General features: G+C 42.1%; 1 protein-coding gene across 1 annotated transcript in view; it reads left to right on the top strand.

Annotated features, from left to right (window-relative positions):
* Nucleotides 1-266: 266 nt before the first annotated feature.
* The window catches only part of slc4a1b (solute carrier family 4 member 1b (Diego blood group)), a 38,928-nt gene continuing 12,297 nt past the window's right edge, over nt 267-26,897 (top strand). Inside the window, exons 1-11 of the mRNA XM_014158638.3 lie at nt 267-368; nt 9,676-9,722; nt 11,620-11,803; nt 16,992-17,127; nt 20,089-20,158; nt 20,319-20,361; nt 20,723-20,907; nt 21,459-21,669; nt 25,093-25,296; nt 25,634-25,782; nt 26,531-26,725. Coding sequence (XP_014014113.1) covers nt 11,644-11,803; nt 16,992-17,127; nt 20,089-20,158; nt 20,319-20,361; nt 20,723-20,907; nt 21,459-21,669; nt 25,093-25,296; nt 25,634-25,782; nt 26,531-26,725 — 1,353 coding nt within the window. The 5' untranslated portion in view covers nt 267-368; nt 9,676-9,722; nt 11,620-11,643. The remainder of the gene's footprint in view (nt 369-9,675; nt 9,723-11,619; nt 11,804-16,991; nt 17,128-20,088; nt 20,159-20,318; nt 20,362-20,722; nt 20,908-21,458; nt 21,670-25,092; nt 25,297-25,633; nt 25,783-26,530; nt 26,726-26,897) is intronic.

The following is a 26,897-nucleotide window of genomic DNA, read 5'->3' as shown; positions in this document are numbered from 1 at the left end:
GATGATAAGATGACGGTCAGGATAGTGAGACAGTCAGACTGGTCCGAGGTTATCAAGTGACGGTATTTACTATCAATATTATGGGTGACATTGGGAACACACTGGCTCAGAGTCTGAGTGGTGTGTGTGTGTGTGTGTGTGTGTGTGTGTGTGTGTGTGTGTGTGTGTGTGTGTGTGTGTGTGTGTGTGTGTGTGTGTGTGTGTGTGTGTGTGTGTGTGTGTGTGTGTGTGGCGCGTGTGTGTGTGTCCCATTCTAAGGCCACAGTCACAGACATTATAAAGAGGTGGTGTTTATAAAATCACACTTTTTTTGCATTGAGGGGCCAGTCGCTTGTCAAAGTGGTTGGGTTGGCTAGTTTGTGGTGCAGGTACGTTTAAGCTTTTCCATCAACGTTACTCTTAGAAATAGTATTTTAAGTTATTGTGATAATATTGTGCTATATGTTGGCCGGAAATTATCAACAATGCAAATGTTTTAACTCAATCGAAAATATTCGGTTCATAATTATCTGTAGATTTTTGTATTATAACTGTAGTCGTTATCTTATTTATCATTGCCATCATGCAACATATTTACCGCCACATACAATTTCACAGAGTTACATGAATTAACCCATAGGAAAGCTGTCAGGGTGTAACAGAGGGATAGGAACAATGCATTTACTATTTATATGATATACATTTCATTGTCACTTTGTTAGTTATAAAAACTGTCCAAAATAGGTTTGATAGTTGTGGAAATATAATTTTCAATGGCAATCATTGTATTTGTACTGTGTTTGGAGGTTGAGATCTGAGATGCTAGTTGTTTTCCACCTCATTTGCACTGTGTATATTTCCATTGGTTATCCATACAAAACTCATGCTGGATCAATTTGTATACATCTACACAGACACCCACCCACCCACCCACCCACCCACCCACCCCCCACACACACACACACACACACACACACACACACACACACACACACACACACACACACACACACACACACACACACACACACACACCAGGTTATTATAGTTTAGTGTTTTAATATTCGTTTTAATTTCTATTAGTTTTAAGAATGTTATTTGAAATTTGGTTTATTTTCAGTTAGTTTTCAGATCCACTTTAATAGTTTTTATTTATTTAAAGTTTTATAAAAACATTTATATTTAGTTTTTATATTATTAATATTCAGTTGTAGTTTTAGCCATTTATGTGTTTTTGGGAATGTCAGTTCTTGCCACTGTGGGGCAGTAATGCATAAGATGATGGGTCAGGTCATAGGTTAGGTTAGGTTAGGTTTAAAGGTAGACTCAGCGTGATGACGTAGATACACAAAGTAAACAGTAGTGGTCAATTTCCGCAAAAAACAGGAGCGTTTTGGTCCCATATCTACCACATTGTTGCAGTGTGAAGCACACCCATGTACATTCGCAGATACTAATTTTTTACATTTACATTTTAGTCATTTAGCAGACGCTCTTATCCAGAGCGACTTACAGTAGTGAATGCATACATTTCATACTTATTTATTTATTTATTTATTTTTCGTACTGGTCCCCCATACTCCGTATGACTGTATGAGAGCAAAGTTTTGCATCGTGCTCATGTCAATGCGCTTGTTGAGGCAGATCAAATTTGTCAAGTCTTTCAAAGTGTGTTGCATTCTAGGGCAAAAAATGGTCAAAAACCATGTGATCAATGGTCATGAAGTTTTGACTGCAGTCAACCGCAAGTTTCTGTAGTTGCTCTTCACCAACTTCATCCTGCAGCTATCACTTGCATACTGGGAGGCTCTATTGTCAACCAATCATAAGGGGGAGCTTGGCTGCTCTCTTATCGGCTCTTAACCAACCATGCGATTTCAAAAGAAAATGTTGCGTAGTTCGTAACTTGTTTTGTACATAATGTTGTTGCTACCATCTCTTATGACCGAAAAGAGCTTCTGGACATCAGAACTGCGATTACTCACCACAGATTAGACAAAGAGTTTTTCTTCAATGAGTTGGACAGGAGGGATATACTACAGACAACCGACCAGGTCCAGATCCCCATCATTCGGTGGAGAAGGAAACTGAGATTTGGCGGAAAAAGATCAGGGTGCCTTGTTTGGATCAGGTGACGAGTGGCTAATCTGCCTTTGCCTTCAGTCCTGATAGCTAACGTTCAATTGCTGGAATATAAATGGGACAAACTGAAAGCATGTAAATCCTACCAACGGTACATTAAAAACTGTAATATCTTATGTTTCACGAGTTGTGGCTGAACGACGACTTTAAGAACATATAGTTGACGGGTTATACACTCTATCCGCAGGATAGAACAGCAGCCTCTGTTAAGACACGGGGCGGAGGCCTATACATATATGTAAACAACAGCTGGTGCACGATATATAAGGTAGTCTTGAGGTTTTGCTCACCTGAGGTAGAGTATCTCATGATAAGCTGTAGACCACACTATCTACCTAGAGAGTTTTCATCTGTATTTTTCGTAGCTGTCAACATACCACCACAGACCGATGCTGGCACTAAAACCGCACTCAATAAGCTGTATACCGCCATAAGCAAACAGGAAAACGTTCATCCAGAGGCGGTGCTCCTAGTGGCGGGAGACTTTAATGCAGGGAAACGTAACTTCTTTGGGATAGGTGGGACATTAGCGTCCCACCTGGCCAACAGCCGGTGAAATTGCAGAGCGCGAAATTCAAATTAAATTACTATAAATATTAAACTTATTAAACAAGTGCAATACACCAAAATAAAGATTAACTTCTTGTTAATCCAGCCACCGTGTCAGATTTCAAAAAGGCTTTACGGCGAAAGCAAACCATGCGATTATCTGAGGACAGCACCCCATCATACAAACACATGAAAATCATATTTAAACCAAGCAGGTGCGACACGAAAGTCAGAAATAACGATATAATTCATGCCTTACCTTTGAAGATCTTCTTCTGTTGGCACTCCAATATGTCCCAGAAACATCACAAATAATCCTTTTGTTCGATAAACTCCTTCTTTATATCCCCAAAATGTCCATTTATTTGGCACGTTTGATTCAGAAAAACACCGGTTCCAACTCACCCAATATGACTACAAATGATCTAATAAGTTACCTGTAAACTTGCTCCAAACATTTCAAACAACTTTCCTAATCCAACTTTAGGTATCCTAAAACGTAAATAATCAATCAAATTTAAGACGGAATATACTGTGTTCAATAGCGGATAAAATCAAAGTGGAGCGAGCTACAGGTCGTGCGCACCAAACAAAAGAGTCCACTTGGCTTGACACTCATTCTGAATAGCCATACTTCTTCATTTCTCAAAGGAAAAACATCAAACAATTTCTAAAGACTGTTGACATCTAGTGGAAGCCATAGGAACTGCAATCAGGTGCCTCATAAATCTAGTTTCCCATAGAAAACTAATAGAAAACACAGTGAACTAAAAAATATTTTTTCCTGGATGGTTTGTCCTCGGAGTTTCGCCTGCCAAATAAGTTCTGTTATACTCACAGATATCCTAGCATATTTATGCTATTTATATTTATATATTTATTTATATATTTATATTTATATTTATTAGCATATATTTATGCATATCCTAGCTTCTGGGCCTGAGTAGCATGCAGTTTACTTTAGGCACGCTTTTCATCTGGATGTGAAAATACTGCCCCCTATCCCAAAGAGGTTTTAAATCAATTTTACCTCATTTCTATCAGCATGTTAAATGTACAACCAGAGGGAAAACAATTCTGGACCACCTTTACTCCACACACAGAGACGCGTACAAAGCTCTCCCTCACCCTCTGCTTGGCAAATCTGACCATAATTCTATCCTCCTGATTCCTGTTTACATGCAGAAATTAAAGCAGGAAGTCCCAGTGACTTGGTATATAAAAAAAGTGATCAAATTAAGCAGATGCTAAACTACAGGACTGTATTGCTAGCACAGACTGGAATATGTTCTGGGATTCTTCCGATGGCATTGAGGAGTACACCACATCATTCACTGGCTTCATCAATAAGTGCATCGAGGACGTTGTCCCCACAGTGACTGTATGTACATACCCCAACCAGAAGCCATGGATTACAGGCAACATCCGCACTGAACTAAAAGGTAGAGCTGCCGCTTTCAAGGAGCGGGACTCTAACCCGGAAGCTTATAAGAAATCCCGCTATACCCTCCGACGAACCATCAAACAGGCAAAGCATCAATACAGGACTAAGATCACATTGTACTACACCGGCTCCGATGCTCGTCGGATATGGCAGGGCTTGTAAACTATTACAGACTACAAAGGGAAGCGCAGCTGAGAGCTGCCCAGTGATACGAGCCCACCAGACAAGCAAAATAACTTTTATGCTCGCTTCGAGGCAAGTAACATTGAAACATGCATGAGAACATCAGCTGTTCCGGACAACTGTGTACTCACTCTCTCCGCAGCCGATGTGAGTAAGACCTTTAAACAGCTCAACATTCACAAGGCCGCAGGGCCAGACGGATTACCAGGACGTGTACTCCGAGCATGCGCTGACCAACTGGTAAGTCTTCGCTGACATTTTCAACTTCTCCCTGTCTGAGTCTGTAATACCAACATGTTTCAAGCAGACCACCATAGTCCCTGTGCCCAAGAACACTAAGGTAACATGTATAAAATGACTATTGACCCATAGCACTCACGTCTGTAGCCATGAAATGCTTTGAAAGGTGGGTCATGGCTCACATCAACACCATTATCCCAGAAACCCTAGACCCACTCCAATTTGCATACCGCACCAACAGATCCACAGATGATGCAATCTCTATTGCACTCCACACTACCCTTTCACACCTGGACAAAAGGAACACCGACGTGAGAATGCTATTAATTGACTACAGCTCAGTGTTCAACACCATAGTGCCCTCAAAGCTCATCACTAAAATAAAGCCCCCGGGACTAAACACCTCCCTCTGCAACTGGATCCTGGACTTCCTGACAGGTGGTAAGGCTAGGTAACAACGCACCCGCCACTCTAATCCTCAACACAGGGGCCCCTCAGGGGTACGTGCTCAGACCCCTCCTGTACTCCCTGTTCACTCATGACTGCATGGCCAGACATGACTCTAACACCATCATTAAGTTTGCCGATGACACAACAGTGGTAGGCCTGATCACCGACAATGATGAGACAGCCTATAGGGAGGAGGTCAACAACCTCTCCCTCAATGTGATCAAGACAAAGGAGATGATTGTGGACTACAGGAAAAGGAGGACCGAGCACACCCCCATTCTCAGCGACCGGGCTGCAGTGGAGCAGGTTGAGAGCTTCAAGTTCCTTGGTGTCCACATCACCAACAAACTAACATGGTCAAAGCATGCCAAGACAGTCATGAAGAGGGCACGACAAAACCTATTCCCCCTCAGGAGACTGAAAATATTTGGCATTGGTCCTCAGATCTTCAAAAGGTTTTACAGCTGCACCATCGAGATCATCCTGACTGGTTGCATCACTACCTGATATGGCAACTGCTCGGCCTCCGACCGCAAGGCACTACAGCGGTTAGTGCGTATGGCCCAGTACATCACTTGGGCCAAACATCCTACCATACAGGACCTCTATACCAGGTGTCAGAGGAAGGCCCTAAAAATTGTCAAAGACTCCAGCCACCTAGTCATAGACTGTTCTCTCTGCTACCACATGGCAAGCGGTACCGGAGTGCCATGTCTTGGAAGCCAAGAGGCTTCTACCCCCAAGGCATAAGACTCCTGAACAGCTAATCAAATGGCAAACCAAGACTATCCCCCCCCTCCCCTACGCTGCTGCTACTCTCTGTTGTTATCTATGCGTAGTCACTTTAATAACTCTACCTACATGTACATATTACCTCAATTACCTCAACACCAGTACCCCCGCACATTGACACATTGACTCTGTACCAGTACCCCCTGTATATAGCCCCGCTATTGTCATTTACTACTGCTCTGTAATTATTCGTTTTTTTATCTCTGACTTTTTTTAACGTATTTTCATAAAACTGCATTGTTGGTTAAGGGCTTGTAAGTAAGCATTTCACTGTAAGGTCTACATCTGTTGTATTCGGGGCATGTGACAAATAACATTTGATTTGATTTGATTTGACCCATGCGAACTGGACCAAAGATGTGACTGAAACAGGAACCAATTTGCCACGATTTATGGGTACAGTGGATATATACAAATTAATGTGATATTTGAGGCTCTATCTCACTAAGAGATTGTACAATGTACACACAAAATATTCTATTATGAGTTTTTGAGTGTGTGATATGGTGGTAAGATACATGTTTATTTCGACATTATAAAGAAAACCTTTTATAAACAATGGCAACACTGCCATGTTGATCTGAGCCTTGCTGTTGGAAATCCACATTAGTGTGCGACTTTCAGCTGTCTCAGATGCACGTCCCGCGACTTCACTCCTCCACTTTCGTCTACAGTCGTTTGCTTTAGTCTTACCACTCAAACGAGCCCAATATCTGCAGTGCTGCTCATGGCAACGTCATCTCACCGAGTCTACCTTTAAATTATAAAGTTAATTTCAATAATGGGCATAGATGTCAATTCAATGTCCATTCCACATTTGTTCAACATAATTTCATTGAAATTTCATTGAAATTATGCAGAAACTACGTTGATTCAACCAGTGATTTTTGCCCCAACCACACCCCCCCAAAAAATATAATTAATATGGTTTTTATTCTATTTTAGTTCGTTTTGGAGTCAAAGATAATAGTTTCAGTATATTTTTGTTTTTTCAAACGGGTTTATTAATTGTTTACTAAATAGTTTTTTCATGATTAGTTTTAATTTTAGTTTCAGTTTTAGTTTACTATAATAACCTTGACACACACACACCTGTCTAGTCTGTCTAATCTGACTCTCTACTACCCTTTACCTTGCTCTGTTTTGGAAATAATCCATGCTGTTATCACAGACAACTTCTATCCTCAGCTCCCGTCAGAGATTTGTGGATGCTGTGACAGACCACAACAGACTTTATGTAACAAGGAAGACAGGACCACAGGAATACATGTAGACATGCACTCATACGTTCATGAGCAGAATAAAGAGGTCTTTGACCACGCACACCAGTGATATCATGAACTTTACCCAGTATCAGGACATTTCTGCCCAAAACCTGTTTACCTCTGCCAGGAGGCTGAAACTTGGCCACAAGTGGCTCTTCCAGCAAGACATCAAAATCCATAAAGAAATGTTTAATAGGCCACAAAATCAACATTTTTCAATAGCCATCTCAGTCTCCGGACTTGAAAACCTGTGGTTTGAATTGAAGAGGGCAGTCCATAAGCACAGACGAAGGATATCAAGGATCTGGAAGGATTCTGTATGGAGGAATGGTTTAAGATCCCTCCCAATGTGTTCTACAACTCATAAAACATTTTAGAGGAAGACTCAGGGCCATTTTCCTCACAAGGTGAGGTATTGAAAGGTATTGAAAAATGGTGTCAATAATTTTTACCCTTACCTTTTTGAGAACAAATTATATTACTTGGTAAACAAAATATTTTTATCTGAGAAATTGTACTAGTACTACAGAAAATAATTTCCAAAGTGTTTAGAGCATACAATATAGCTCAGTACCTGAATTTTTTTATTTTACACAGTTATTTTTGCTCATCTTTAACAATGGTGTAAATAATTTCGGACTCCACTGTGTACCCACTCATTCAATCAATAAAGGCAGAATCCTAACATGAATTCAAATTTTTGTGCAAATCTGTTAAATACTCTGAACAAAAACATAGAAGCAACGTGTAAAGTGTTGGTCCCATGTTTCATGAGCTGAAATAAAAGATCCCAGAAATGTTCCAAACATACAAAAAGCTTATTTCTCTCAAATGTTGAAAACATTTTTTTACATCCCTGCTAGTGAGCATTTCTCCTTTGCCAAGGTAATCCATCCACCTGACAGGTGTGGCATATCAAGAAGCTGATTAAACAGCATGATCATTACACAGGTGCACCTTGTGCTGGGGACAGTAAAAGGCCACTCTAAATGCACAGTTTTGTCACACAACACAATGCTACAGATGTCTCAAGTTTTGAGGGAATGCACAATTGTAATACTGACTGCAGGAATGTCCACCAGAGCTGTGGCCAGAGAATTGAATGTTAATTTCTCTACCATAAGCCGCCTCCAATGTCGTTTTAGAGAATTTGGCAGTACCTCCAGCCGCCCACACAACCGCAGACCACTCCTCACAAGTCCTCAACTGGCAGCTTCATTAAATACTACCCGCAAAACACCAGTCTCAACATCAACAGTGAAGAGGCGACTCCAGGATAGTGGCTTTCTAGACAGAGTTCCTCTGTCCAGTGTCTGTGTTCTTTTGCCCATCTTAATCTTTTCTTTTTATTAGCCAGTCTGAGATATGGCTTTTTCTTTGCAACTGCCTAGAAGGCCAGCATCCCAGGGTCGCCTCTTCACTGTTGATGTTGAGACTGGTGTTTTGCGTGTACTATTTAATGAAGCTGCCAGTTGAGGACTTGTGAGGCGTCTGTTTGTCAAACTAGCCACTCGAATGTACTTGTCCTCTTGCTCAGTTGTGCACCGGGGCCTCCCACTCCTCTTTCTATTCTGGTTAGAGCCAGTTTGCGCTGTTCTGTGAAGGGAGTAGTACACAGCGCTCTACGAGATCTTCAGTTTCTTGGCAATTACTTGAATGGAATAGCTTTAATTTCTCAATACAAGAATAGATTGACGAGTAACAGAAGAAAGATCTTTGCTTCTGGCCATTTTGAGTCTGTAATCGAACCCACAAGTGCTGATGCTCCAGATACTCAACTAGTCTAAAGAAGGCCAGTTTTATTGCTTCTTTAATCAGAACAACAGTTTTCAGCTGTGCTAACATAATTGTGAAAGGGTTTTCTAATGATCAGTTAGCCTTTTAAAATTATAAACTTGGATTAGCTAACACAACGTGCCATTGGATCACAGGAGTGATGGTTGCTAATAATGGGCCTATGTAGATATTCCATAAAGAATCTGCCGTTTCCAGCTACAATAGTCATTTACAACATTAACAATATCTACACTGTATTTCTGATCAATTTGATGTTATTTTAATGGACAAAAAAGTGCTTTCTTTCAAAAAACAAGGACATTTCTAAGTGACCCCAAACCTTTGAACGGTAGTGTATGTTAATAGATTATTTAATTTAATAGATGGGCAAAAAAATCAAAAAACCTGTTTTCACTTTGTCTTTATGATGTATTGTGTGTATATTGATGAGGGAAAATGTTTTTATTTCAGAATAAGGCTGTAATGTAGCAAAATGTGGAAAAAGTATTTCTGAATGCTCTGTAGATTCACTGTATTTCATTCAGTTGCACAGTACAGAATAAACTGTATAGCAGGGGTGGCAAATTTACAGCCCACAAGCCAAATCCGGCCAGCAAGCCTGCAGTGGATTTGGGGACATTATAATTATGGTTGAAAAACAACTTCTCTCTATACTTGAATGTCTACAACAAAAATGCATTTAGGCATTCAGGCAGGGACCTAGTCATTAGAGGATACTGTTGAGAATGATCATATTCAGGTGTAAAGTGTATGAATCAGACACCGATGATTGTATAGACAGTAATAGGAAAGGTTATGTACAATGCTTATCAGAGCCTCCTTTCTATGTTCCAGCTGCGTTGAACGTTAACACCAACGCCAACCCCAGGGGAGACTGCCAGGTAAGTGGTCCTTCCACACGTTTCTACAGTATATACTTTATACTGTATATAACTCCCTTGGTTAGCATACTGCAACGATTTCGAAGTGTATTAATACTGTGTTTTGTGCTGCCCGTGCTGTCCACCCCTGGGAAAATAGGGTTCTCCATTCAATCTAACTATGTTCCCCTTTTTGCAACAATACATTTCAGAAATGGTTTCCCGGAAACAGAAGCCTGGCCTTGGACTAAGAAGCACTTTTAATGGAGAATCTCCATTAAACATTTATTTTAGTCTTGGACTAGGCTGAATCAGTGTCTGGAAACGGTCTCTCAGTGTTTTAAGGCTAGGACCTTGTACCACAGCATTAAGACACCTGCAACATGTTGAGCAATCTGATGGAGATATTTTGTTATTGATACAGTTTATGTGATCGATTCAGCCATCTGTGAGAAGAGTTAAAAGCCATTGAAGGGCAGCTTATCAGTAGTGTAGTTCATACATGCATTCAGACCCTCACTTAGAGGCAGAACAGCACACACACACACACAACAGGGGGGATTTATACATACATAACCTTTCCTATAGCCAATACTATGCCACATTCTTTATACTTTGACATTGAGGTTAAAGAAAGTGTGATTTCTCAATTTACCTAATTTAGCTTACCGTTACATTAGACAAATTAGGACGTCAATATTATTGTAATGGTTTTTGTATAAAAAATCTTACATTACAGCTCACTTTGAGCAAATTTGGAATTGCAATTAATTGTGGTTAATCACAGCAAATTCTGCAATTAACTCAATGAAATGTTTTAATTGTTTGACAGACCTACATAGAACGTATGTTCACAATTAAACATCTCCATTTGAGCTACACCATGGTATCCGCTCCTGTCCTCCCATGGCCTACCAGCCTTTACAACCATTAGTGGATCCCCTGAAACGCACTTAATTAAACTGAGGTACACCTGTGACTGGCAGGGACAGGAGGGTTCATTCAAGAACAAAAACAAACTTCAACACTGTTACACACAAGCCCTCCCCCCTCACACATACATTATATCATAGCTGCCACCACTATGTCATAGCTGCCACCGTTGTCACCAAACTGATTGTCACCATTGATAATGTATTCATACATAGGAAAGACATACACACAAACAAACACACACTCCTGTCCTTTGAAACTCTTGTACCCACACACACTCTGCCACACGCCATTTATTGACACTCCAAACAGAGCCAGCAGCTAATCTGTCACCTCCACACCGACACCGAAAACAACCAGTGGACAAAAACGCTGCAGACAGGGGCTACCGTCACCATGTTTACGCTGTAGACACCAGCTACACCCGGCCTCCTTCGTTGTGGCAACCAGCCGAGCATGTCGGTGCCTTGGCGACCGACCTCACCCCACCCTCACTACATGCCTTGTAGATCTGTATGTGTGCAGTGTGCAGGAGTGACAACGCAAAAGTTGATAGAGAGGTCATTGCTTCCAATGTCAATAACGAACACACCTGAATCAGCCTTTTGGTGAAACTGCTAAATCATGTTCAAGTGCACCTGCTTGCTTGAATAAGGTGAAGCACAATGATGAATGCCTGTGGGTGTTTGAATCACCTGCATTAGTGTAACCACATTTTTTAAGTGCACCGGTATTGCCACAAGGGTAACACCGATATCGGGCATTATGGATTATTTCAAATTAGTTTGGCTGCATCAGTGTCCTGTGGCTTCCATAGGCCTACTGCTATATTACTTCATCTGTCCATATATATTTACATTGATACATGCTGGAGAATTAGCAAAAAAATTGCGGGACAAAATGTGTGTTACTTTGGGAACTCACTTAGTCCCCATGCGATCCCTCTCAATTCCACACTGCCAGTATCTTGTGTCTCCCCATGCAGGCCTACGTGGAGCTGAACGAGCTGATGAATGACCAGCAGAACCAGCAGGGCTTCTGGCAGGAGAGGGGCCGATGGGTGGGTTATGAGGAGAGCTACGACCCCGAGGCCGGGGGTTGGGGACCCTCACACATCTCTTACCTCACCTTCAAGAGCCTCATCCAGCTGCGCCGCACCATGAACACAGGTCAGAACAGGGCCGTGTTTATTAGGGTACACAACGGAAAATGTTTTGAAATGCTTTGCAATGGAAAACGAAAATTAACATTTCTTAGTCCAGGTAGAACCTCGTGTTTTGTCCCATGGTTGTGTTCGTTAGGCACCAAACTGAAGAAAATGTACTGAAACAGGGAGGAACTACCTGGACTTGTCCAATGAGAAATGCTAATTTTAATTTTAAGTTCTGAAATGTTTTAAGACGTTTTCCGTTGCATGCCCCAATGCAGCGTTTACAAACTAGGGGTTGTAACCCCATGTAGGTCGCTTGATTTGAAAATAGGGTCACGAGCGAAACTATGGAGAAAAATCGCTGCTTGGTTCATAGAACCATTGTGATGTGAGTAACCTTCGATATCCGCTGAACAGGTCGTGACAAACAAAGCGGTTTCTGTTTACTTCTTACAAATGTCACTCTAACTTGTGAACGGTTGGAGCTATAAGCTATTACAATGCTCACAAGCCACGCACAGGACCAGGCACGCACAGGACCAGGCACCAAATCAGACTTGGGGGGGAAAAGAACATCATCATTGAAAGCGATGAGGGTGTTCTTTTCTACACCAAATATCATACACAATTATTGCCTGATAATCTTCTTAACTTCCTAATACCTTTCTGATGCATTTCAGTCACTTCAAACCATACTTCCTTCAGATTGAAGTACTGTCAGACTGATTTGTAATAGACTGTCATAGCGCCCAAATAAAACATGAAACATTAGCTATTGATTACATCACTTTCTTTACATGGTGAGGTCGTAAAAAAATATATATATTTATATATATATCAAAATGGGGTCACTGGCCAAAAACATTTGGGAACACGACCCAGTATAGAGTTGAATGGAGGAAAAGGTCCCATTCCAATAGTTTTCAAATGCATTCTTCCTCCTTCTCTCGTAGAAGTATTACTTATCTGAATGGAATTTATTTGAATTTGAATGGAATAGAATAGAATAGAATAGAATAGAATAGAATAGAATGGACTGAAAAGCCTGCCAACTGGGCACGCCACGTCATTTCAAAGTGGACGTTTGGGTAATATTTGGTTGAGATGTTGATCACTGAGATTTCAACCATTATTCACCCACTCAAAAAGACAGCCAGAAGTTTTGTAAATTCCCAATATGTTATCAATATCCTTTCAAACATCTAAAAGCACAACTAAATTCCAATGGAAAAACAATATCTGCTTTTTAGTTTAGGTGTCATCTAAATGTCTTATCTGCGCTTTCAACCATTTAAAAGCACAACAAAGTTCAAATGGCAATACAATGTCAGATATGTTGTATTTATACAACAACTTAATGCGTTATCACTGTGTTTCATCAAATAGCACAGCCAAATAACCTGGATTGCAGTTGAGATTACATTAAAAGTACATATTGCAGAGCCTCCCGAGTGGCGCAGCGGTCTAAGGCACTGCATAGCGTCACTACAAAGGCGTCACTACATAGGCGTCACTACAGACCCGGGTTTGATCCCAGGCTGTGTCGCAGCCGGTCACGACCGGGAAACCCATAAGGCGGCGTACAATTGGCCCAGCGTCATCTGGGTTAGGGATGGGTTTGGCCGGCCGGGATGTCCTTGTCCCATTGTGCTGTAGTGACTCCTTGCGGCAGGCCAGGCGCATGCACGCTGACTTTGGTTGCCAGCTGTATGGTGTTTACTCCGACACATTGGTGAAGCTGGGTTCCAGGTTAAGCGAGCAGTGTGTCAAGAAGCAGTGCAACTTGGCGGGGTCGTGTTTTGGAATATGCATGACTCTCGACCTTCGCCTCTCCCGAGTCCGTATGGGAGTTGCAGCAATGGGACAAAACTGTAACTACCAATTGGGGTGAAAAAAAAGTACATAGTGCAAGTGATCAACGCTGTTCAAGATTCTGCACAGATTATTACAGCAAGTGTGAAGATCGCCACAACTTGCGACCTTTGCATGCTATCTTGAACATTAATGCTTTCTATGATTAAGTAGGAAGACATTTATACTAGTTACAGTAAACTAAACTCAAAAAGCCATGGATGTGTTATACATTTTAAGGTTGAAAAAATACTGTTACATTAATTTGTAAGATACTTTAAGCTGTTTACTGTAATACAAAAATACAGTGGCAAGAAAAAGTATGTGAACCCTTTGGAATTACGTGGATTTCTGCATAACTGGGTCATAAAATTTTATCTGATCTTCATCTAAGTCACAACAATAGGCAAACACAGTGTGCTTAAACTAATAACACACAAATTATTTTATTTTTCTTGTCTATATTGAATACATCATTTAAACTTTCACAGTGTAGGTTGGAAAAAGTATGTGAACCCCTAGGCTAATGACTTCTCCAAAAGCTAATTGGAGTCAGGAGTCAGCTAACCCGGAGTCCAATCAATAAGACGAGATTGGAGATGTTGGTTAGAGCTGCCCTGCCCAATAAAAAACATTCACAAAATTTGAGTTTGCTATTCACAAGAAGCATTGCCTGATGTGAACCATGCCTCAAACAAAAGAGATCTCAGAAGACCTAAGATTAAGAATTGTTGACTTGCATAAAGCTGGAAAGGGTTACAAAAGTATCTCTAAAAGCCTTGATGTTCATCAGTCTACTGTAAGACAAAATGTCTGTAAATGGAGAAAGTTCAGCACTGTTACTACTCTACCTAGGAGTGGCCGTCCTGCAAAGATGACTGCAAGAGCACCGCACAGAATGCTCAGTGAGGTTAAGAAGAATCCTAGAGTGTCAGCTAAAGACTTACAGAAATCTCTGGAACATGCTAACATCTCTGTTGACGAGTCTACGATACGTAAAACACTAAACAAGATTGGTGTTCAGGGGAGGACCCCACGGAAGAAGCCACTGCTGTCAAAAAAAACATTGCTGCACGTTTGAAGTTTGCAAAAGAGCACCTGGTTGTTCCACAGCGCTACTGGCAAAATATTCTGTGGACAGATGAAACTAAAGTTGAGTTGTTTGGAAGGAACACACAACACTATGTGTGGAGAAAAAAAGGGACAGCTGTCACGTCCTGACCAGTATAAGGGGTTATTGGTTATTGTAGTTTGGTCAGGACGTGGCAGGGGGTATCTGTTTTATGTGGTTCGGGGTTTAATGGGATATGTATTTATGTAAGAGGGGTGTTTGATTTATGTGTTCCGGGGTTTTTGGGTAATGTTCTTGTTTTGTATTTCTATGTTTTTCTATGTTGTGTATTTCTTTGTTGGCCTCGTATGGCTCTCAATCGGGAACATCTGTACATCGTTGTTGCTGATTGAGAGTCATACTTAAGTAGCCCTGTTTTCACCTGTCCCTTTGTGGGAAGTTGTATTCGTGCACTGCTATGTTTAGCCTGCTGAACTGTTAGCTGTCGTTCGTGGTTTCGTGTTGTTGTTTTTGTGTGGTGTTCGTAATAAAGTAAATATGAGCATTCACATACCCGCTGCATTTTGGTCCACTTCCTACAACGGCTGATACAACAGCACACCAACATCAAAACCTCATCCCAACTGTAAAGTATGGTGGAGGGAGCATCATGGTTTGGGGCTGCTTTGCTGTCTCAGGGCCTGGACAGCTTGCTATCATCGACAGAAAAATGAAATCCCAAGTGTATCAAGACATTTTGCTGGAGAATGTAAGGCTATCTGTCTGCTAATTGAAGCTCAACAGAAGTTGGGTGATGCAACAGGACAACGACCCAAAACATAGAAGTAAATCAACAACAAAATGGCTTCAACAGAAGAAAATATGCCTTCTGGAGTGGCCCAGTTAGAGTCCTGACCTCAACCCGATTTGAGATGCTGTGGCATCTCAAGAGAGCGGTTCACACCAGACATCCCAAGAATATTGCTGAACTGAAACAGTTATGTAAAGAGGAATGGTCCATAATTCCTCCTGACCGTTGTGCAGATCTGATCCGCAACTACAGAAAATGTTTGGTTGAGGTTATTGCTGTCAAAGAATGGTCAACCAGTTATTAAATTGGGTTCACACACTTTTTGCAATGTGAATGTTTACACGGTGTGTTCAATATAGACATGAAAACGTGTAATTGTTTGTGTGTTAGTTTAATCAGAGTGTGTTTGTCTACTGTTGTGACCTAGATGAAGATAAGCAAAAATGTTATGTCCAATTTTTGCAGAAATACAGGTAATTCCAAAGGGTTCACATGCTTTTTCTTGCCACTGTATTGTTGAATTGTGCTTGGTTGACAACGCAGGAGAGTTTCATCTGAGCCACTGGCTTTATCCTATTCTTTAACTTTTATTTTTTGTTGAGATGAAGACAAACTGGAATTAAATCCAGACTAAGTCAGTGGCACAGATGGATCTATGCAAACAGAAGATACATCTCCTTCAAATGTTGATATTTGGTTTCGTTGACAACCAAGCACAATTCAATATCCAGTTTGTCTCAAAATTAATAATTTGATACTGTATGTTCGATTCACATCTCCATCTCAACCAGTTAAAGAATAGGACAAAATCTTATCAAACTTGAAATGCACTTTAAATAAAGTTTGATTTCATTTACTCCTATTCTTTGACTTAGATGTTTGGTTGAGATGGTGACATCCATCATATTAATGATTACATTGAAGCAATGTTGATTCAATCAGTTTGTGCCCAGTGGGTAGTTTCTTCTTCTTTTAGTGAGGTAATCAGTGATCTGGCATGACTGGATTGGCAAAAGCTTTGTTGCAGTAGCTACCTTGTAAAGGGAAAGGAAGCATTTATTGAAAAGTCTTTGAACAGGTTTGAAGATGAGTGAATATCATCAAGATGAGATCTTGAGAGAAATTATCAGATTTTGACCTTGAAGCTCGAGTGAGCTCCGTCAACTGCCCTCTAACTGTAGAACCCGTCCGAACCTGTATTTCTAGGTTGTGTTGCAATATAAGAGGAAATTACCTATAGGGGTACTGCACCTGCATATTCCTTCCCATACAACCAGTCAACATCAGTGTCCTGATTCAGAGGGGTTGGGTTAAATGCAGAAGACACATTTCAGTTTAATGCATTCAGTTGTGCAACTGACTCGGTATCCCCTTTCCGTTTCCCTTCCTTCGTAGTTACTCTCTCTCTTCAACCCCTCTTACATCCTTCCTTCTTATTTTAACCCTGGCCCTGTTCAACCTCTCACCCTGTGATGTTTCCTGTGGATTGTTCAGGTGTGGTGATGCTAGACCGGGTGGAGCGCAGTCTCTCCGGCATCGCTGAGAAGATAGTGGACGAGTTGATCAGCAAGAAAGAGATCAGGCCCAGCGATCGGGATGGGGTGCTCAGTTCCCTGCTCCGAAACCGCAGGTAAAGTTCACTAGGTGTTCACTAAGCTACGCTTGTATGATTAGTCATCTTGCCTAAGACCTGAAGACTTGTGTTTGCTGTCTAAGTAAACGTCTAGGCTTTAGCGCAATGGGTTCAGATGGTCTGTCACAGTAAAGTCCTACTCAGGTCTTTGTATCGGAGGTGGTTCAAAGCCAAGCCATACCCCTGTCCATATAAATACTAAGGGACCAGTGAGGAGGAAGGGGAGGAGCATCTCACTTAGTGATGTTTTTTAATTGATTTTTTTTACTTTCAAAAAGTTATTATTTTTAGATAAAACTATACTAAAGACATTCACAACACCAAATAACTGATTAAAACACACGGTTTTGCAGTCAAGATCTACAGTAGCCTCAAAAGCACCCTCTAGGGTAGCACCATCGTGTAGCCTGAGGACAGGTATTTTCTGTCCTCCTCTGGGTACATTGACTTCAATACAAAGCCTAGGAGGCTCATGGTTCTCACCCCCTTCGATAGACTTACACAGTAATCATGGCGACTTCTGAAGGACATCCTCCAACCTATCAGAGCTCTTGCAGCATGAACTGACATCTTGCCCATCCAATCAATGAATCAGAGAATCTACTGAAAGCTACAGCTACCTAGTACTACAGTGCATAAAGTGTGGTGAGTAGTTGACTCAAAGAGAGAGAAAAACAATAGTTGAACAGTTTTGGGAAAATACATTTCTTCACAAATGAAAGAGAAGTAGCAGAGAGAGCGAGAAAGCTAGCTATATTTTGTTGTACTCATTTCTTCCTTGTTAACCTGTCACTTACTTAGCTAATGCAGCTAATTTAGCCTACTCAATAAGCTGACTCAGAGAGGAATGCTATGTATGTTAGCTAGCAGACTAAGGCTTTCCAACACTGCAGCTCTTCCAAGTCAAGGTAAACTTGAGGTTTTATTCATTTATTTCCACCGGAGCCCGTCGGTGTAAATGCTAAACTGCTTGCTGTACGCTGTACTGCATGATTATACACATGGATTGGATTGTGAGTTTACTAACGTGTTAATTTTAGTTTGTTGACATTAACATTAATATGGTGAAAATGATGTAGGCTGTGTAGCAGCTAACGGTTATGATATGAAGGTTTGGCTTGGAGAGGGTTTTGCGCCTGGTCACAGACAGCTGTTTTGTTGTGCACTGAAGTCCACAAGCGAAGGGAAAAGGTGAGAGGAGGAGAGCGTGTAGATTCGAAAAGGATTTATACAACGAGCAAAGTGATGATGCTATATATTGCTGCTATGAAAGTGAACTCTATACGCAGGTGATCAGGGTGTATGCATTCCGCCGATTCTGTTGCAAAACGTTTCTTAAACAGAAGCAAACGGAACGAAATGGGGAGGGACATGCCTGAATTTGTTCAATAGAAACTCTCGCTTTAGTTTTTTGCAACAGTTTGGACTAATGATTACACCCCAGATCAGCTAGATGCAGGCAAGAATGTGCAAAGTGGTATTGAATGTGTCACTGTCTGTCACCTTGATTACTACAATTTGTCTCTCGACCGATGCACCCACATTATAAACTTTCATTTGTAGGCTAGGTTGTAGCAACCTCATGATGGTTATAGGGCAAATTAGAGTATCATGTAGTAGCCTAAACCTATTGATGTTACATTGAGTTAAGTGAATGGAATATGAATGACAGTCATCCAATATGCAGTAGTAGAAATAAGGCCATACTGTAAGGATCGACGCTGGAGACGAGAAGCAGGTACAGGGAGTGAACATTTAATAACCATGGACAAGAACAGAATACAGACAGCATCTGGACAGGGGAAACGGAAATGACAATAATGATGACACCGGGATGAAACAGACAGATATAGAGAAGGCAATCAAAACGTGAAGGAGTCCAGGTGAGTCCAATGAGCGCAGATGTGCGTAATGATGGTGACAGGTGTGCATAATGAAAGGGCGCCCTCGAGCGCCAGAGAGGGAGAGTGGGAGCAGGCGTGACAGTACCCCACCCTCTAGGGACGCCACCCGGACGCCACCCGGCGTCCCACCTGGGCGAGCCTGACGGGCCGGGCGAGGCATGGGCGCTGGACAAGCCGGCTGGGGGCGTAGAAGCCCGACGAGCCGGCAGAGACATGGGAGCCATGAGAGCCGGCTGAGGCGTGAAAACCTGACGATCCTGCTGAGGCATGGTTATCCCAACGAGACGGCTGAGGCGTGGGAGCCTGACGATTCGGCTGAAGTGTGAAAGCCTGACGATCCCACTGAGGCGTGAAAGCCTGACGATCCCGCTGAGGCGTGGGAGCCTGATGGGCCGGCTGAGGCATGATGTGGGATGGGAGCCTGCCAACCCAACCAGGGCAAGGTAACCTCTCGAGCCAGCTAAGGCGTGGAAGCCCGACAAGTCAGCTGTGTCACCCCCGGTTCACCAACAAAACAAAAAAACAAAAACTTCCCTGAGGCTTCGTACAGGGGTGTCAGCATTCTGTAAGGATCGACGCTGGAGACGAGAAGCAGGTACAGGGAGTGAACATTTAAGGACCACGGACAGGAACAGAATACAGACAGCATCTGGACAGGGGAAACGGAAATGACAATAATGCTGACACTGGGATGAAACAGAGGAAACAGACAGACATAGGGAAGGCAATCAAAACGTGAAGGAGTCCAGGTGGGTCCAATGAGCGCTGATGTGCGTAATGATGGTGACAGGTGTGTGTAATGAAAGGCTGCCTGGGGCCCTCGTGCACCAGAGAGGGATAGCGGGAGCAGGCGTGACACATACTCATTAAAAGAAATGCCACCGACCACCGCTGTTAGGAACAGACCAGGGGCCAGTTAAACCAGTTGAGTGTATATGCCTGGTCGTAACTCTACAACTGACATAGAATGGGGACCTGTTACATTACCTAGGCATAAGCCTTTCTATGAGCTATACATACAGTACATGAATATAAGGTGTGATTCTCTCCCCAGCCAAACTGCAGTAGAGAGCCAACCATTGGTCGGGGGGGCGGAGATGCAGACCTTTTCTGTCAAAGAGAGGGTACGTGTAATGTGTCATTCAGTCGGCAGTCACCCTGAACAGTAATAGATCAACAATACCAACATTTAAAAACACACAAATTCAATGTCAATGTGTTCAAACAGCCATTTTAGATAATTGATTTGACTAAATACTATACACATTACTTTTCTTTCCTCAGAGAGATGCAACTGACACTGTAGAGGCCTCTATGGTGCTTGTTGGTAAGTGCACATCTGAATTGGTTATCAGTACTGTGTGTGTGTGTGTGTGTGTGTGTGTGTGTGTGTGTGTGTGTGTGTGTGTGTGTGTGTGTGTGTGTGTGTGTGTGTGTGTGTGTGTGTGTGTGTGTGTGTGTGTGTGCGCACATCTTCATGCCTGTCTATGTGTACGTATACTCATACCTCACAGGAGGTGAATGGTATAAAACACATGGAAACCATACTGTATGTTTGATGAGTTCTATACCATTCCATTGATTCCGTTCCAGCCTATGAGCCAGTCCTCCCCAATTACGGTGCCACCAACATCCTGTGTCATACCCTATGTATGCTTATGTATGTTTGTTTGTGTGTGTGTGTACAGGAGCTCTGGACTTCCTGGAGAGGCCCACGGTGGCATTTGTGCGTCTGAAAGAGGCTCTGGTTCTGGATTCGGCCCTGGAGGCCCCAGTGCCAGTCCGCTTCGTCTTTATCCTGGTGGGCCCCACCAAGAGTGACATGGACTACCACGAAACCGGCCGGGCAATGGCAGCACTCATGGCCGACAAAGTGAGTTAGCAAATTAAAAGGTCCAATGAAAGAGCAGGAAGTGGAGATGAGCTAAACTGTACAGGAAATGAGAGCAGGTAAACAGGAAATGGTAATCATCAAAAACGGGATTCACGACACATTGTTTAACCAGCATCAGTACATGTCTGTAAGATATGGGTGTTTCTAGGACTACAACCATGATACACTCTCCATTTAGGAGAAATGCAAAACAATTTCTCCAAGGAGCATGTTAATTATTCCAGGACTAGGCTTAATCTGTGTTAGGGAAACCGACCCAAAGTATATAACTTCACAACAATACAAGAAGACACTAGACATCATCCTCATACTTTCTCACATTACATTTTAGTCATTTAGCAGACGCTCTTATCCAGAGCGACTTACAGTAGTGAATGCATACATTTCATACATATTTTTTTCTCCGTACTGGTCCCCCGTGGGAATCGAACCCACAACCCTGGCGTTGCAAACACCATGCTCTACCAACTGAGCCACACGGGACCCACAGCCCTATTTCTTTCCCCTCTCTTCTTCTCCCTCTATCCCAGGTGTTCAACCAGGCGGCGTTCCAAGCACAGGGCGAACGGGAGCTGATGGATGCCGTGGCTGACTTCATGGACTGCAGCATCGTGATCCCTCCCACGGAGATCCAGGACGGGGCGATGCTTCAGTCCATCATTGGCTTCCAGAAGAAACTGCTGCAGGAGAGGCTCCGTCCCTCCGACCCCGTGTTGCATCTGGACTTGAAGCCCCGCAAATGTGGGTGGAGGCTCATTAACATATTCTACAACAATACAATAGATTAGAATGAATTAAAATAGCATCAATACATGAGCATACACATACATAAGTGTTGCAAAAACCCACTTGCATCCAAAGCACCTGTTTTGTAGTTGGTTAATGGAGGTCTCCTTCGGTTAAAAAAAAACATACAGTTGAAGTCGGAAGTTTCCATACACTTAGGTTGTAGTCATTAAACCTCGTCTTTCAAACACTCCACAAATTTCTTGTTAAACAAACTATAGTTTTGGCAAGTCGGTTAGGACATCTACTTTGTGCATGATACAAGTAATTTTTACAACAATTGTTTACAGACAGATTATTTCACTTATAATTCACTGTATCACAATTCCAGTGGGTCAGAAGTTTACATATACTAAGTTGATTGTGTCTTTAAACAGCTTGGAAAATTCCAGAAAATGATGTCATGGCTTTAGAAGCTTCTGACTCAAATGATGTCAATTGGAGGTGTTCCTGTGGATGTATTTCAAGGCCTACCTTCAAACTCAGTGCCTCTTTGCTTGACATCATGGGAAAATCAAAAGAAATCAGCCAAGACCTCAGAAAACAATTGTAGATCTCCACAAGTCTGGTTCACCCTTGGGAGCAATTTTCAAATGCCTGAAGGTACCATGTTCATCTGTACAAATAATAGTACGCAAGTATAAACTCCATGAGACCATGCAGCCATTATACCGCTCAGGAAGGAGACATGTTCTGTCTCCTAGAGAAGAACGTACTTTGGTGTGAAAAATGCTAATCAATCCCAGAATAACAGCAAAGGACCTTGTGAAGATGCTGGAGAAAACAGGTACAAAAGTATCTATATCCACAGTAAAACAAGTTCTATATCCACATAACCTGTAAGGCCGCTCAGCAAGGAAGAAGCCATTGCTCAAAAACCACATTAAAAAAGCCAGACTACGGTTTGTAACTGCACATGGGGACAAAGATCGTACTTTTTGGAGAAATGTCTTCTGGTCTGATGAAACAAAAATAGAACTGTTTGGCCATAAGGACAATCGTTATGTTTGGAGGAAGAAGGGGGAGGCTTGCAAGCCGAAGAACACCATCCCAACCGTGAAGCACGGGGGTGGCAGCATCATGTTGTGGGGGTGCTTTGCTGCAGGAGGGATTGGCGCACTTCACAAAATAAATGGCAACATGAGGGAGGAAAAGGATGTGGATATATTGAGCAACATCTCAAGACATCAGTCAGGAAGTTAAAGCTAGGTCGCAAATGGATCTTCCAAATGGACAATGACCCCAAGCATACTTCCAAAGTTGTGGCAAAATGGCTTAAGGACAACAAAGTCAAGGTATTGGAGTGGCCATCACAAAGCACTGACCTCAATCCTATAGAAAATGTGTGGACAGAATTGAAAAAGTGTGTTTGAGCAAGGAGGCCTACAAACCTGACTCAGTTACACCAGCTCTGTCAGGAGGAATGGGACAAAATTCACCCAACTTATTGTGGGAAGCTTTTGGAAGGCTACCTGAAACATTTGACCGAAGTTAAACAATTTAAAGGCAATGCTACACTCAATTACTATTTGGTATGTAAACTTCTGACCCACTGGGAATGTGATGAAAGAAATAAAAGCTGAAATAAATAATTCTCTTAACAATTATTCTGACATTTCACATTCTTAAAATAAAGTGGTGATCCTAACTGACCTAAGACAGGGAAAGGATTAAATGTCAGGAATTGTGAAAAACTGAGTTTAAATGTATTTGGCTAAGGTGTATGTAAACTTCCAACTTCAACTGTAACCTTTTCCAGAAAAAAAAATCATATCAGCGTTCCTCCCTAATTTAAATATTTTTTATTAGAAGTACAGTACTAGTCAAAAGTTTGGACACACCAACTCACCAACTCACTTTATTTTTACTATTTTCTACATTGTAGAATAATAGTGAAGACATCAAAACTATGAAATAACACTTATGTGGAATCATGTAGTAACCAAAACTTGTTGAACAAATCAAAATATATTTTATATTTCAAAGTAGCCACCCTTTGCCTTGATGACAGCATTCCACACTCTTGGCATTCTAACAACCAGCTTCATGAGGTAGTCACCTGGAACGCATTTCAATTAACAGGTGTGCCTTCTTAAAAGTTAATTTGTGGAATTTCTTTCCTTAATGCATTTGAGCCAATCAGTTGTGTTGTGACAAGGTTGGGGTGGTATACAGAAGATTGCCCTATTTGATAAAAGTCCAAGTCCATATTATGGGAAGAACAGCTCAAATATGCAGAGAAACGACAGTCTATCATTTCTTTAAGACACAAAGGTCAGTCAATGCGGAAAATTTCAAGAACTTTGAAAGTTTCCTTATGTGCAGTCGTAAAATCCATCAAGCGCTATGATGAAACTGGCTCTCACGACCACCACAGGAAGGGAACACCCAGAGTTACCTCTGCTGCAGAGGACAATTTCATTAGAGTTCACTGCACCTCAGATTGCAACCAAAATAAATGCTTCACAGAGTTCAAGTAACAGACACATCTCAACATCAACTTTTCATGAGAGACTTCATAAATCAGGCCTTCATGGTCGAATTGCTGAAAAGAAACCACTACTAAAGGACACCAATAAGACGAAGAGACTTGCTTGGGCCAAGAAACACGAGCAATGGACATTAGAGCTGTGGAAATGTGTCCTTTGGTCTGATGAGTCCAAATATAAGATTTTTGGTTCCAACTGCCGTGTTTTTGTGAGATGCAGAGTAGGTGAACAGATGATCTCCGCATGTGTGGTTCCCACTGTGAAGCATGAAAGAGCAGGTGTGGGGGTGCTTTGCAGGTGTCACTGTCTGTGACTGTATGTAGTATTCAAGGCACACTTAACCAGCATGGTTACCATAGCGTTGTGCAGCAATACGTCATCCCATCTGGTTTGCACTTAGTGGGACTATCATTTGTTTTTCAACAGGACAATGACCCAAAGCACACCTCCAGGCTGTGCAAGGTTTATTTGACCAAGGAGAGTGATGGAGTGCTGCATCAGATGACCTGGCCTCCACAATCACCCGACCTCAACCAATTGAGATGGTTTGGGATGAGTTGGACCGCAAAGTGAAGGAAAAGCAGCCAACAAGTGCTCAGCATATGTGGGAACTCCTTCAATACTGTTGGAAAAGCATTCCTCGTGAAGCTGGTTGAGAGAATGCCAAGAGTCTGCAATGCTGACATCAAGGCAAAGGGTGGCTACTTTGAAAAATCTAAAATATATTTGATTCCATATTTGTTATTTCATAGTTTTGATATCTTCACTATTATTCTACAGTGTAGAAAATAGTACAAATGTAGAGAAACCCTTGAATGAGTAGGTGTGTCCAAACTTTTGACTGGTACTCCCAACCTTCCCAGCTTAGCTATACCTAATCTTTTCCTAGCTTCCAAACCATCTGGGCCTGCTCCTGAGGATCCTCTGGTTCGTACGGGTCGGCCGTTCGGCGGGATGATACGAGATGCGAAGAGACGCTACCAGCACTATGTGAGTGACTTCACCGATGCCCTCAACGCTCAAGTTCTCGCCGCTGTCATCTTCATCTACTTCGCTGCCCTGTCCCCTGCCGTCACCTTCGGAGGATTGCTAGGTAAATACTGTCTGTGTGTGTGTGTTGTACGTGCTTGCTTACGTGTTCGCGTGTGTGTGTGTGTGTGTGTGTGTGTGTGTGTGTGTGTGTGTGTGTGTGTGTGTGTGTGTGTGTGTGTGTGTGTGTGTGTGTGTATATACATGTGTGTTCGTGTTATCTATGTGTCAGAGTGAGCCTGTCAAGTGTGCCAGATGGGTGTGATTTGTACTTTGGGGACTACTCCATTGGGTTAGGCAAGCTCAATCAAATGCAACTAAAATATTTGAAAGAAAACAAATACTATTCAAACCCATGTCTGTAACGCCATAACCTCTCCTTTCCCACTTCCCTACTTCAGCTGATAAGGTGGACAACATGATGGGTGTGTCTGAGCTCCTGGTCTCCACCTGTGTCCAGGGAGTCATTTTCTGCTGCATCGCAGCCCAGCCCGTCCTGGTCATCGGCTTCTCAGGCCCACTTCTGGTGTTTGAGGAGGCCTTCTTTGCCGTGAGTGACTCCTCTTGTAACGCAACTCCTGCAAAATGACTAATGAGCTATGGCTCTCTATGTCTGATCGACATAAAACTGATATTCCATCGTGCATGCAACGATGCATCTTATTCAAGTGTTTTGTTAGTGTTTTTTTCTTTCTGTTATGTTTGTGGTGTCATATGTGTTTCATCATATTTCATTAAGTGTATGATGAATAGTAAATGGACATTTGAGAATGCTAAAGATGTGTACACAGCATATCCTATTAGTCCAGGCAATATGTGCCAAATTTTAGGTGATATATTCACTTTTTAATAAAAGTATGGAACTTGGTACACTTGTGCAGTTTGGGGCCCTGATTATTTTCAAATATGGAGCCAGGTGGTTGTGGCGGAATATCAAAATGGCCACCATGGCCGCCTGGAGTGATTTTTGAAGTTGTGCATGGCATCATTGTAAACGTAGAACATTTTATGTCTACTCCTATGTTATTATGTTAGGTTTTGGAGATATGAGGTAAAATACATTATTTGGTTATGTAGGAATGGAAAATGTCCACCACGGCCATCATGAGTTGTTTTTGCGATGGATCCATATCTGAAAATGTTCAGGGCTCCAAACTGTACAAGTGTACCAAGTTTCATGTTTTTATGAAAAAGTTCAAATTTTCACATATCGCTTTGACTACAGTATATGTAGAATACCACTAAATATCACTGACCACTGGCAATAACCTGGAGTCATTCCATTCCATTCCATTCAGTTCTGTAAGTCTCAGGACATTGAGTACATTGTGGGGCGTGTGTGGGTGGGAGTGTGGCTGGTGTTCATCGTGGTGCTCATCGTGGCGTTCGAGGGCAGTTTCTTGGTCCGCTTCATCTCCCGCTTCACCCAGGAGATCTTCTCCATCCTTATCTCCCTCATCTTCATCTACGAGACCTTCGCCAAGCTGGGCAGGGTATACATCACCATCCCACCTCTGTCCATCCTGTTACATGACACTACTCAACTGTCATTAATGTTACATTAATTCAGTCTACTGTCATTATTTTTCCATTACGTTAATCCACTGTCATTACATTACATTTTTCCACTGTCAATACTGTTACATTACATTATTACACTGTCAT

This window comes from Salmo salar, chromosome 19, assembly GCF_965601325.2.
Source record: "Salmo salar chromosome 19, fSalSal1, whole genome shotgun sequence".
Taxonomy (NCBI): domain Eukaryota; kingdom Metazoa; phylum Chordata; class Actinopteri; order Salmoniformes; family Salmonidae; genus Salmo; species Salmo salar.
Note: the sequence above shows the minus strand (reverse complement) of the source record. Positions and strands in the feature narration are given on the sequence as shown.